Genomic DNA, 13,725 nt, shown 5'->3' on the forward strand with positions numbered 1-13,725 from the left:
GTGCTAACCACTGTGCCACTGTGCCGCCCGATGCTTTGTATCTTTACTAAATATGTCTTGTTTTATAATAAATTGATAATTTTGTTGGTTATTAAAGAAATCTGGTTGGTCAATTTTATTCTGAAATAAAAATTAGAGTATATAATTGGCCATATCAGTAACTAGGTAAACATTTAAATATATGTTGTGACCTGTGAAGAAGTGGAACTAGAGGAAGGCAGTGCACTCCTCTTGCCTTGGTCATAACAAAGGTGACAGAAAACTATCACTATAGGAAGAAAAGTTTGTGGACAGGAAGTGCATGCTACATGCAAGACTTTTAATAATAGGGAGAACAGACACATATATTCTAGGCTGATACTTATGCATTACCGAGGGATTGCACTGTCAGATTGCCACTTTTTGGATGGTGTTAAACTGAGGCCTCAACTGCCCTTTCAGGTAGATGTAAAAGATCCCATGCTACTATTCAAAGAAGAGCAGGAGAGTTCTCTCCAATACCCTGGCCAATATTTATCCTCAACCAAGATCACTAAAGTAGATGATTTCATCATTATCACATTGCTAATTTTGGGAATTTGCTGTGTGCAAATTGTCTGCTGTGTTTCTTACATTACACTGCAAAAGTACTTAATTGGCTGTTAATAAACATGAAAAATTATCCCAGATGTCCTTGCATCTTTATTTCTCAATCAACATCACAATTACAGATTATCTGGTCATTATCATATTGCTGTTTGTGGGAGCTTGCTGTGCACAAATTGGCTGCCATATTTCCTACATTACAAAAGTGACTTCATGGGCTGTAAAGCACTTTGGAACGTTCTGTGGTAATGAAAGGTGCTACTTAAATGCAAGTCTTTTCTTTCTATTTTCTTCCTTACTGTTATTTTGCTTATGTTAGTTTTGGCGAGTCTTCATTCCTAAATCAATGTTAAGATGCCCAGAAGCTAGATAAACCTGGAGAAAAAAATTGCAGGGTTATGAGGAAAAGACAGGGAAGTGGGACTAGGTGAGTTGCACTTGCAGAGAGCTGGCACAGACATGACAGGCCGAATAGCTTCCTTCTGTGCTCTAAACATTCTATGATTCTATGAGAGAAAGGAATAGAAAACGATACACTGATAGGGCTAACTGTAGTAGACTGGAAGAAGGCTTTGGGCTAAATGAAAGCTTGTGTGGAGCATAAACATCGGCATAAGCCAGTTGGGTTGCCCCGCTATCATCATCAATATATCTAATAAAAGGAATGACCTGTTTCTGTGTTGTATCTTCTATGGAAAATGCCCAATAGATCAAAGATTTCGGTGGAGACACTTGGTCACATGAAGGTGCTGAGCAACCTGTTTATCGCCGGCATATTCTGTACTTATTACAAATTTCCAGCCTTCCTTTTATCATTAGTAGATATTCAACTGTTTCCGTCAACAAACTGTTGAGTTTAAAGTCCTGAAACAAGGACAGAAGCATTTTCCTCATCTTTACAGGTGAAAAGTATTGTCCTCCTCCTGGCCGGAGGGGTCGCTAGCCTGTGGAGGTGCAGTCGTGCCCTGAATTAGTCATGCAGGGAATGACGGGATACTGGAGGACCGCCACATGTCGGAAGGGATGGTTTTACGGAAAGGTGAGGCAGCAATGGACGCGTTGCTATCGCAACCAAAGTGCTTTTTATCTCCCCAAATAACTTTACAATAAGAGTTTAAAAATTGGGGCTTGTAAGAGATCTTAGTGCAAGCCGCACCCACAGAGAAAGTTGCTTTTAATTTTACGGAGCCGAAAGTTCGCTTACATGTTAGTCGCTGCACATTATAAAATGAATTGCTTGAAGCGCTTTAAGGCTTTGTCCAACTGTAATTTTTAAATGGAGACTCATTTTAAAGCGGACGACTGTTTTTTCCCCCTTCGATATCGCCAATCCTATCCTTAAGACACTGACTCTTGCTGGGTAATAGCTCCTATTAGCAACTCTCTGGTATCTCTCCAGTGTGTGAGCCAATATGGTGCGTTTCATTAAATTGCTGGACGTTGAAAGACATCATAGCTTACCCAAGGTCTACACTTTGCAACAGGAGTCAATTGAAAAAGAACTGGAGTGGGAATCGTGATTAATGCTTATTCCCTTTTCCTAGCTCAGGATACTGAGGGTGCAGAATCTCAACTTAGGTTAGTTGCCTCAGTACAGACTGAGAATTGAATTTGGAATCTTCTGAGATTTAGTGCTCAGTTACTTGTTGCTTTTTCCAGCTGAATCATCTGAGCAAGCTTTCGCTGTGTTTAAGTAATTCATAGCCTTTTTGTTTTACTCATTGAATCTCATTCCCTGCATTAAAGAATCCAGTGCACGATATACTGCAAATTTGACATTAATGGGGCATTGTCTTCATTGGAAAAAGTGTTCAGCAAGTTTTATTTACCAAACACATGGCACAAATTAATTTGAAAATCATCATTGAGTCATACATGTGAAATCACTTTGATGAAATTGGAATATGGCTCAAATAAAAATAGAAAGTGCTGGAAATACTCAGCAGGTCTGGCAACATCTGTGGAGAGAGAAACAGAGTTAACGTTTCAGGTCTGACCTTTCATCAGATGCTGCCAGATCTGCTGAGTATTTCTGTTTTTATTCCAGATTTCCAACATCCGCAATATTTTGCTTTTATTTTGGTGTATGGCTCTTCTGGATGATCGACCTCCAAGAAGTGTCTATCAAATATATTTTTATTGAAGTGTAGCTTTTTTGAATCTGATTAATTAATAGTACAAGGACTAGGGGACACAGTTTGAAGATTTTGGGCAAGTAATGCAGGGGGAATATGAGGAAGAACTTTTTTACGCTGTGAGTGGAACTCGCTGCCCACAAGGGTGGTGGAAGCGGAGACAATTAATGATTTCAATAGGAAATTGGATGGGCACATAAGAAATAAACTTGCAGTGCTATGGGATCGAGCGGGGGAGTGGGACTGACTGGATAGCTCCATGGAGTGCTGGCATGGACTTGATAGGCTGAATGGCCTCCTTCTGTGTTATAAATGACTCTATGGCTCTACTCCAAACCCTCTTCACCTGTAATTTCCTGATATGAGCCTTGCAATTGGAAGGAAGTTGCAAGCAAAGATGAACTCTTTCCCAATATACAAAAAGGTAAATTCAGAGAAAATTGCTCAGGATGTTTGCAGAGTGCCTCTGAAAGAAGCCTGGGAATAATTTGCCTGAAGAAAATGTATGAGAAAGCTCAAGAAAAAAGCAAGAGTTCAGCAAGATTTTTATACTATATTGACTTGAACTGTAAAAAAATACTAGGCAGTGCAATTTGAAGGAAATCTGCACAGTCAAACTTACGCCATGACTGGAGAGCATTTTGAGCTGAAATAACATTAGGGTGTAGTCAAATGCTTATAGGTCTTCTACTGGTGCTGGTAGAGGGTGAACAATTTGAGATGATAAATTAAAAACACTGAGAGCGTACTGGATATCAGTTCAAGTTATTTCTTTTCCCTTTAATTTCCCTTAACCAAAGTAAATTAAATGTAACTCTTTAATGTAGTATCATTAATTGCCTTATTTTTCTTTACAGTGAAATCTGCTACTGTTGTATCCTTTGGAATAAAATTTACTGTGCCACCCAGTTTCAGGAGCTGTGTCACCTTCCAATCCAGTCCAATTCAGCTCTCTCAAAGCTAGGAATTGCAATACAAGATTTATTCCGCAATGTACAAAGGGCAGGTAACATTTGAGAGATGATGAGGGTGTTTGATGATTCTACTTGTGAGTGAGTGAAGGAGGAGTTCTTCAGAGAGACTACGTTTTGTCTTCCAGTCTTCCACTTTGTATTTTCATGACTCAACACATCTTTAAGTAGTACAAAGGCTTTTTTCTCTCAGTTATCACTCCTTTCTTGCTAACTCCTGCATGGGTTCAAGGGTAACAGCAGTCCTCCAGCATCTTGCTCAAATGGATTATTCTTCATTTGTGTGCAACCTCAGTATCCTGTTTGATTTTGAGCTGAGCTACAAATCCCATACCTATTGTCAAGGCTGCTTACTTCCTTTTCTACAACATTGCCTACCTCTGCCCTTCCTTAACACATCCCCAATACAAGTAGAACCCTTACTAATACTTTTGTTCTCCAATATTCCCCTCACTGGCTCCAACCTACACACCTGCAGTTTGCTCAAAACTCTGCCACCCGCATCTTGTCTCATTCTAAGGCCCTCTTATTCATTACCCTTGTCCACGTTGACATCTATTGATTCTGTGTTTTCCAATGCATTCGAATTCAAAATCCTCGTTCTCGCTTACAACCTCCTTTGTCAACCACCAACCCATCTCTGCAACCACCTGCAGCTTTTCCTTCCCCCCACTCCCTTCCCCTCACCCCCTTCCCCCCCTCCCCCTCACCCCCTTCCCCTCACCCCCCCTTCCCCTCACCCCCCCTTCCCCTCACCCTCCCCCCCTTCCCCTCCCCCTCCCCCCCTTCCCCTCCCCTCCCCTCCCCCCTTCCCCTCCCCTCCCCCCTTCCCTTCCCCTCCCCTCCCCCCTTCCCTTCCCCTCCCCTCCCCCCTTCCCTTCCCCCCTTCCCTCCTTCCCTTCCCTTCCCCTCCCCTCCCCTCCCCCCCTTCCCCTCCCCTCCCCCCTTCCCCTCCCCTCCCCCCTTCCCTTCCCCTCCCCCCTTCCCTTCCCCTCCCCCCTTCCCTTCCCCTCCCCCCCTTCCCCTCCCCCCCTTCCCTTCCCTCCCCTTCCCCTCCCCCCCTTCCCTTCCCTTCCCTTCCCCTCTTCCCCTCCCCCTCTTCCCCTCCCCCTCTTCCCCTCCCCCTCCCCTTCCGCTCCCCCCCCTCCCCCTCCCCTCCCCCCCTTCCCCCCCTCCCCTCCCCCCCTTCCCCTCCCCCCCCCTCCCCCCCTTCCCCTCCCCCCCCCTTCCCCTCCCCCCCTCCCCCTCCCCCTCCCCCCCTTCCCCTCCCCCCCCCCTTCCCCTCCCCCCCCCCTTCCCCTCCCCCTCCCCCTCCCCTCAAACCCTTCAGTCACTCTGACTGCCTGTGCAACCTCTCCCCTCTCTGCTCTGCCATCAATGACAGAGCCTACAGTTGTCTTAGCCTTATTCTATAGAACACCCTCACTAAGCCATTCTGGTTCACTACATCTCTCCTGCCTTTAAGGGCCTCCTCAATATCTATCTTTTTACCCATTCCTTTTACTATCTCATCTAACTATTTTGCTGCCTGTAATTTGTTTCATCTATGGGAAGGGCCTTAGAACATTTACTTAAAGGAGCTATATAAATGCAAGTGATTGATCCCTTGTGGTGAGTGGCAGGAGACTGTTTGACTATGGAGGGTAACACAGTCAACCCAATCCTGTCCTTAACTGATGCACTTTCCAGTAGGGTCATTTGATGTAATAAAAGCAAAATACGGCAGATGCTGGAAATCTAAAATAAAAATAGAAAGTGCTGGGAATACTCAGCAGGTCTGGCATCATCTGTGGAGAGAAACAGTTAATGTTTCAGGTCTGTGACCTTTCAACAGAACTGGCAAAGGTTAGAAATGTAGTAATCAGCTTCGAGCAAGTGAAAAGGGGGAAGAAGAACAAAGGGAAGGTGTGTGAATGGGCAGAGGGCAGGAGAGATTAAATAACAAGAGATGTCACAGAAAAAAGGCTAAGGGAGTGCTAATAGTTGTAGTAAAAGACAAAGCATTAGTCCAGAGGGAATGTTAATGGCAGAATAGTGAACAGCTCTGTCCAAAAGCAAAGACATGAAAAACAAGTTTAAGACAGGCACAATGTTAAAATAAATAAGATTAAAAAAAGGCAGTCATGCTCTGAAATTGTTGAACTCAATGTTGAATCCAGAAAGCTGTTGAGTGCCTTATTGGAAGATGAGGTGCTGTTCTTCAAGCTTGCATTGATGTTCACAGCAGGCCAAGTCCAGAAATATGGGCATGAGAGCACGGTGGTGAATTAAAATGGCAAGGAACCGGAAGCTCGGGGTCTTGCTTGCACGAGCACTTTGCGGAACACCTCCGCTCAGTCCGCAATGATGGAATCGTGGCTTTACCTGACTTCCTGATTTTTTGCCTTTTGGTGATGAAGATTCAGCAGAAACCGAAAGACATCAATCACTAAATTCTGCATTGGGTGAGACTTCTTCTGTGTGCAGTGAGTTCATAAATTCATTCTTTACACTCACATTTATGATTTCAATGCACGTAATGTGCAGCAGAGACTTTTCCCCTTGTCGTAAAACAGAAATTAGTTGGAATAAAATGGACTCGTTTTTAAAAATCAGACTTCTGTTATCCAGTTTATTTGTTAATAATTTTCAAAAATCGCTGTTCAGAAACCCTGGGTGAGGACTCAGGATACTTGATCCTCTAAAACTGCCCAATATGATGATATTCATTGTTTTTGTTGCAGCAATATTCCTTAACCAGATCGCAACAGCTTTCCTCTATCCCTTTACAGATAGTTTACTATTTCAATGTGTTCTATTATACTTTTTATTTTCCTGCCACTATGCTAATGGTTATCTACAAAAGTAAGTTTTATACTTGTAACTATTTTGCTATTTCTATTTATAATCCTGACATTTAAAACATTGTGTCCAGGAATTTTTTTTTATATGTTTCAGGTCAGGTGTTCAGTTTCCCAGATGGTAATCTGGCCCTTGATCTGATTCTTCTGATTCTCATGGTAATCCTGGAAGTGATAAGACTATACCTAGGTAAGATGCTGCATTAAATTATATTGTACCATGCTATCCGATCCTCTGTGGTTTTACCATGGGTAGCCTACAATTTGAGCACAGTTGGCGTGTGTTTAACCTGACCTGTCTTTTAAGGCTACTACACAGGAACCCTGAGGGCATTTTGAAGTTAATGGTTTTGTTGCAGTTTCCCTAGATTGGTTCCTTCCCTTAGGGAGAGTGTAGGTTATCTATGTTTGAAGGACAGCAGGGTTAAATTTCTTTTTTTGCACTTTTTCTTTTTAAAAGGTAAATTGTTGCTATTTTATAAATATTACATTTGAGCCAATCAGGTGGATGTTTGACGCATGTTTGTATGTGTGACAGTGTGATGCTTACAAATTTTGATGCTTTGAGGTGTGATAGATATGCATTAAATAAAATACTTAATATAAATATTAGCATATTTACTATTGCATTATTCATTGTTTATAAAAATAGTTATGTTATGCCATGTAACAGTGAATTATCAGGGCAACGGTAACTGAATAAGTCAAATTATGTTTTTGTTACATGTTGCTCTGGGATTTTTAGCAGTGTTTTTGGGATCAAGTTCCATATATTTGTCCAATGTTCTGTGGAAACTAGATCCGTGGCTTTGATTATCATTATACATTTCCTAACCAAGTACACAATTTTTTTACCTTTTTCAAAAAATAAACTTTATTTCAAGCAGCCAGTTTTATAAATTAATTATAAATTCAAACAAGAAAACAATGAAGCATTTAACATCTGACAGTTAAAAGAGAAGTGTCTTTTAAAAAATTTCTCAAAGGTACACTTTTGAGAATTCAATTAAGTTTTTTTATGAAACCATTGTACATTTGATTTCACAATACCAGTAGGTGGAGTGCATTGATATATCCGGGTTTCTTGCATGAGTGTACCTGCCCTGGAAGAAATGCAGTCAAGAATTGAAGCAATTTGTTTGGTCTTGGCTTCTGGGGATTAGTTAGCTCTCAGGTCTGGGGAAAAAGTCCCTGCATTCGAGTAGTTATGCTAGTTCAGGTCATTGTCCTTTATTGTCAGTGATGCCCATCAATACTCATTTTATCCCACATGTTCTGCAGCCATGTTTGTTTTGGGAGGGTTGCAGGGAAGGGAAAATAATATACCTTCTTGCACTGGTAGTGAGAGTTGTGTTAGCCTGCTCATTGAGGGGCAGGGAGGGGGTGCCTTCACTCTCTATTGTGTAGACCCAGCAAGCATTGCATTTTGTTTTGTTGAAGCGCTAGACCAGTCACTATTCTTCTGGTCTGTGCTGAATGAGTTAATGCATGAGCAGAGTTCGTGTCGGAGTGTGCCCTTCTGGATCAAAATTATCTGGTACAGAAACATAAAGTTCTGGGGCTTGAACTTGTGCTGTATGGTATTGCCTTTTTCCATTTTACTTCATCTGGTAGTGTTCAGGACCTCTTTCCATTCCTCTCACCACTTCTCCTCCTTTAATGGAAAGCTTAAATCTTGCTTTACGCTTTCTGTCTTTTCTCTGGACATGGAGGTAATGCCTCATCAGGTTATAGAATTATTGGTTACGCGTGGAGAAATGACATTTTTTAGCTAACAGGTGGAAGGACCTTATTTGGCCCTCATAGAGGAGCTGAGCTTGGCTGGTGAATCAACTGGATGTCAGTCCTTCTTGGGTCATAGAAGTGGGCACTCATCCCCATCCTGTCATGATGCAGTACTTAGGGAAGGTGTACAACTGTCGGAAACCATAAAGCAGTCCTGAGGAATCACATCATTACTTCACCCTTGCCAAGAGATACAAAGGAAAGATCAGAAAAGATAGTAGACTTAGAATTCCAACACAGGAGGCATCAAACAGACTAAAAGGACTCTGATGCAGATCAAATGGGGACTATGCAGTATATTATCAGTAGATGCTGAAAAGCTTCTTCAGTATACAAGAAATAGGAGGAGTAGACCATATGGCCTATCGAGACTGCTCCATACGATCATGGCTGATCTTAGGCTTCAACTCCACTTTCTCACCTGCTCGCCATATGCCTTGATTCCCTGAGACACCAAAAATCTGTCCATCCCAGCTTTAAATGCATTCAATGAGGGAGCATCCACAACCCTCTGGGGTAGAGAATTCCAAAGAATTGCAATGCTTTGGCTGAAGTAATTTCTCCTCACCTCAGACGCGAATACTGCCCTGGTTGAAATCAGCTAAGTTAGCACAGACATAACTTGAACCTGAGGCCTTCTGGTCTATATGTCTTAGTACTACATTAGGCTATATGGATGCTTCAGGTATTGCATACAATTAAGTTTGTGTGTGTGACCTTGAATTTAATGCGTCTCCAGCGTTTGGTGTTAAAGCTGGTTTGATTCTCTGTCCTTTCCACAGGTTTTGAAGGTAACCTGACTGAAGAGGCAGTTCCAATTGTAACTAGCCTGATCCTGACAATTCCAAGTGTGATGCTTTCCCTGTACTTCTTGTTGTGGCAGACCTATGTGCTGAAAGCAGATGTAATAATCAATGCCATTCTGCTGGTAATCTATGGATTGGAAGGGATATTGGACATAATTGCTGTTTCAGCTTTTGCCAGGTAATTTGATCAATTTGCCTTGGCACTAATTTTAAATCCTGAAGTCAATGACACAGGTACAGCATTGATAGCTATTACCTGTCACTTTTTTCTGAGGATACACCTTTGGAAGTTTAAAATACCTGTTGGAATCCTGTAACTGACACAGTTAGTAAAGGAAGTGTGTAATTGAACCATACAGATCAGGTTCAATCCCTCTCAGATGTTCAACTCAGTATGGGTAGTATAAGTGTTACAGTTGACATCAGACAGGGTTCCCTCTCCTGATCACAATCCAGTGATGCCTGGTGGAAACTGCACATGAGTATCCCGCAAACATTTTTAAAATGCAGTTAATTTTTGTGCTTTAGGTGAAGGGTGTAGTGTTGGTGAATAGAAAGCTTCCATTTTGAGCATTCAATGTGAGGTACAGATTATTAGATGTTGAATAAATACTATCAACACTGCTTCAGAAACAATCCAAGGTTGGATGTAGAATGGTTAGATACAATACTCACAGGTTGTGTATAGAATGGTTAAATGCAGAGTAAATCTTCCTCAATAATCCATCAAGTACTCTTAGGTTGGTTTTAAGATAGGTTAGCTACAAAATGAAACCTCTAATTCAGCCCAGAAATGTGCTTCAGCCTCAGAACCAAGCATACCCGCCTGTAACATATTCCTATTTCTCACACCAAGCAACTGTTGGCCTCTTGGAGTGAAAGTATCAATTTTTATTGAATTAGGTGCAATTTTATGTTGTGGACATATGTCTACTAGAAATCAGATTATGGCCAGCCAAACACATTTTGCATAAAGCCGTAATAGCCAGTAGCCACCAAAGAAATTCATTCCTCATTGGCTGGATTAAAACTCATCCCAGAAAGTAATTGCTCAGTCTAACCCACAGATCCACATTATACTCAATAGCCAACAAACACTATCTTGGATGTGCTACTAGACGATTGCCTTGGAACCTTATCCAACAGGAGTCAATGCCTGCAGCAGAAGAGGAAATTAGCAAAAAAATAACTATTGAATGGAAACCAAGTGGTGCAGTGTTAGATAGTATCCTTTGAGTGCTCGGATGTGAAGTTGAATTCAGCCCAGGTTTATCGAATGGCTAAAATAAAAGCAAAATACTATAGATGCTGGAAATCTGAAAATAAAAACAAGAAATGCTGGAAATACACAGCAGGTCTGGCAGCATCTGTGGAGCGAGAAGCAGAGTTAACGTTTCAAGTCAGTGATCCTTCTTCAGAACCTTCTTCTGAAGAAGGGTCACTGACCTGAGACGTTAACTCTGCTTCTCGCTCCACAGATGCAGCCAGACCTGCTGAGTATTTCCAGCATTTCTTGTTTTTATCAAATGGCTGTTATCTAATAAATTCTTACTTGTGCGTATATTGTCTTGAACTAGACTAGACTCTCTCTTTTGTTTGATATTGGCAGTGCTGTGCAAAGGCAGGTATATTATAATTTTTCTTAATCTTATATTTTGCTCAGGTTTTACACATGAAGTGACTGGAATGATACATTATTTGTTTGGATCAGCAAGACATTCCCATCATCTGGAGTTCTTTGCAGTTTTGTCAAGAGGATCAAACAACAACTTTTTATTATTTACTTTTTATTTTTGTAGGGGAATTTTGGGTAAGTTTCCCCTTTGTATTTCTTCCCTTTTGTCTACTTTATCTGATGTCTGCAGCCAAGGATCCACAGGCTGCCCTCTTGCTGCTGCTATTGCCCCCTGTAGTCCACCAGCAAGAGATGCCAGAGACTACCCTGCATTAACTCATTACTCTGAATTGCACTGTCCCCTGAGAGACAGTGTATCCTGCACTCAATGCTGTTCAGATTGGCAGCTGGGCTGCGCAGGTGGAATGGAAGTTGAACCTGCGAGCTTTGTGCTCTGCAATGAATGACAAGACATTGTGCTGTCAAGTGGCTGAGAAGATTGACTCCAAGATTATTCCTAAATTCAGCCCTGTTGGAGGAAAATGTAATTTCCTGAGGGGGATATATCATAAATCTTTAAAGATGCTTCAGATCATGAGTTGTAGCAATTTTATAATATTTGTATCACAATAAAAGCATTTATATTATACACAAATCTGTTTTTATTTCTGGCTGTTCTATAGTGAGATGCACTTTTAGAATTAGAATTAGAATTAGAATATTACAGCGCAGTACAGGCCCTTCGGCCCTCGATGTTGCGCCGATCATCTGACCTCCACTATTCCATTTACATCCATATGTCTATCCAATGACCACTTAAATGCCCTTAAAGTTGGCGAGTCTACTACTGTTGCAGGCAGGGCGTTCCACGCCCCTACTACTCTCTGCGTAAAGAAACTACCTCTGACATCTGTCCTATATCTTTCACCCCTCAACTTAAAGCTATGTCCCCTCGTGTTTGCCATCCTCATCCGAGGAAAAAGACTCTCACTATCCACCCTATCTAACCCTCTGATTATCTTGTATGTCTCTATTAAGTCACCTCTCCTCCTCCTTCTCTCTAACGAAAACAACCCCAAGTCCCTCAGCCTTTCCTCGTAAGACCTTCCTTCCATACCAGGCAACATCCTAGTAAATCTCCTCTGCACCCTTTCCAAAGCTTCGACATCCTTCCTATAATGCGGTGACCAGAACTGCACGCAATACTCCAGGTGCGGCCTCACCAGAGTTTTGTACAGCTGCATCATGACCCCGTGGCTCTGAAACTCGATCCCCCTACTAATAAAGGCTAACACACCATATGCCTTCTTAACAGCCCTAATAACCTGGGTAGCAACTTTCAGGGATTTATGTACCTGGATACCAAGATCTCTCTGCTCATCTACACTACCAAGAATCTTCCCATTAGCCCAGTACTCTGCATTGCTGTTACTCCTTCCAAAGTGAATCACCTCACACTTCTCCGCATTAAACTCCATTTGCCATCTCTCAGCCCAGCTCTGCAGCCTATCTATGTCCCTCTGTACCCTACAACACCCTTCGACACTATCCACAACTCCACCGACCTTCGTGTCATCCGCAAATTTACTAACCCACCCTTCTACACCCTCATCCAGGTCGTTTATAAAAATGACAAACAGCAGTGGCCCCAAAACAGAACCTTGCGGTACACCACTAGTAACTAAACTCCAGGATGAACATTTGCCATCAACCACCACCCTCTGACTTCTTTCAGCTAGCCAATTTCTGATCCAAAGCTCTAAATCACCTTCAACCCCATACTTGCGTATTTTCTGCAATAGCCTACCGTGGGGAACCTTATCAAACGCCTTACTGAAATCCATATACACCACATCCACGGCTTTACCCTCATCCACCTGTTTGGTCACCTTCTCGAAAAACTCAATAAGGTTTGTGAGGCACGACCTACCTTTCACAAAACCGTGCTGACTATCGCAAATGAACTTATTCTTTTCAAGATGATTATAAATCCTGTCTCTTATAACCTTTTCCAACATTTTACCCACAACCGAAGTAAGGCTCACAGGTCTATAATTACCAGGGCTGTCTCTACTCCCCTTCTTGAACAAGGGGACAACATTTGCTATCCTCCAGTCCTCCGGCACTACTCCTGTCGACAATGACGACTTGAAGATCAACAACAACGGCTCTGCAATCTCCTCCCTGGCTTCCCAGAGAATCCTAGGATAAATCCCATCTGGCCCAGGGGACTTATCTATTTTCACTCTTTCCAAAATTGCTAACACCTCCTCCTTGTGAATCTCAATCCCATCTAGCCTAGTAGCCTGAATCTCAGTATTCTCCTCGGCAACATTTTCTTTCTCTACTGTAAATACTGACGAAAAATATTCATTTAACGCTTCCCCTATCTCCTCTGATTCCGCACACAACTTCCCACTACTATCCTTGATTGGCCCTGTTCTAACTCTTATCATTCGTTTATTCCTGATATACCTATAGAAAGCCTTAGGGTTTTCTTTGATCCTATCCGCCAATGACTTCTCGTGTCCTCTCCTTGCTCTTCTTAGCCCTCCCTTTAGATCCTTCCTGGCTAGCTTGTAATTCTCAAGCGCCCTAACTGAGCCTTCACGTCTCATCCTAACATAAGTCGCCCTCTTCCTCTTGACAAGCGCTTCAACTTCTTGAGTAAACCACGGCTCCCTTGCTCGACAACTTCCTCCCTGCCTGACAGGTACATACTTATCAAGGACACGCATTAGCTGCTCCTTGAATAAGCTCCACATTTCGTTTGTGCCCATCCCCTGCAGTTTCCTTCCCCATCCTACACATCCTAAATCTTGCCTAATCGCGTCATAATTTCCTTTCCCCCAGCTATAATTCTTGCCCTGCGGTATATACCTGTCCCTGCCCATCGCTAAGGTAAACCTAACCGAATTGTGATCACTATCGCCAAAGTGCTCACCTACATCTAAATCGAACACCTGGCCGGGTTCATTACCCAGTACC

General features: G+C 42.4%; 1 protein-coding gene across 4 annotated transcripts; it reads left to right on the top strand.

Annotated features, from left to right (window-relative positions):
* Nucleotides 1–1,554: 1,554 nt before the first annotated feature.
* LOC137377013 (transmembrane protein 80-like) lies at nt 1,555–11,384 on the top strand. 4 transcript variants are annotated; one of them, XM_068046134.1, is made up of 6 exons: nt 1,574–1,624; nt 3,578–3,594; nt 6,442–6,535; nt 6,629–6,721; nt 9,099–9,300; nt 10,786–10,882. In XM_068046134.1, the coding sequence occupies exons 1-6, from the start codon at nt 1,597–1,599 to the stop codon at nt 10,796–10,798; spliced, it is 447 nt and encodes a 148-aa protein (XP_067902235.1). In that variant the 5' UTR covers nt 1,574–1,596; the 3' UTR covers nt 10,799–10,882. The 4 variants fall into 4 exon arrangements, with proteins under 4 accessions (XP_067902234.1, XP_067902235.1, XP_067902233.1 ...); XM_068046132.1 differs by lacking the exon at nt 9,099–9,300 and having other exon boundaries at nt 10,786–11,384; XM_068046136.1 differs by lacking the exon at nt 10,786–10,882 and having other exon boundaries at nt 9,099–9,304.
* Nucleotides 11,385–13,725: the final 2,341 nt, after the last annotated feature.

This window comes from Heterodontus francisci, chromosome 14, assembly GCF_036365525.1.
Source record: "Heterodontus francisci isolate sHetFra1 chromosome 14, sHetFra1.hap1, whole genome shotgun sequence".
Taxonomy (NCBI): domain Eukaryota; kingdom Metazoa; phylum Chordata; class Chondrichthyes; order Heterodontiformes; family Heterodontidae; genus Heterodontus; species Heterodontus francisci.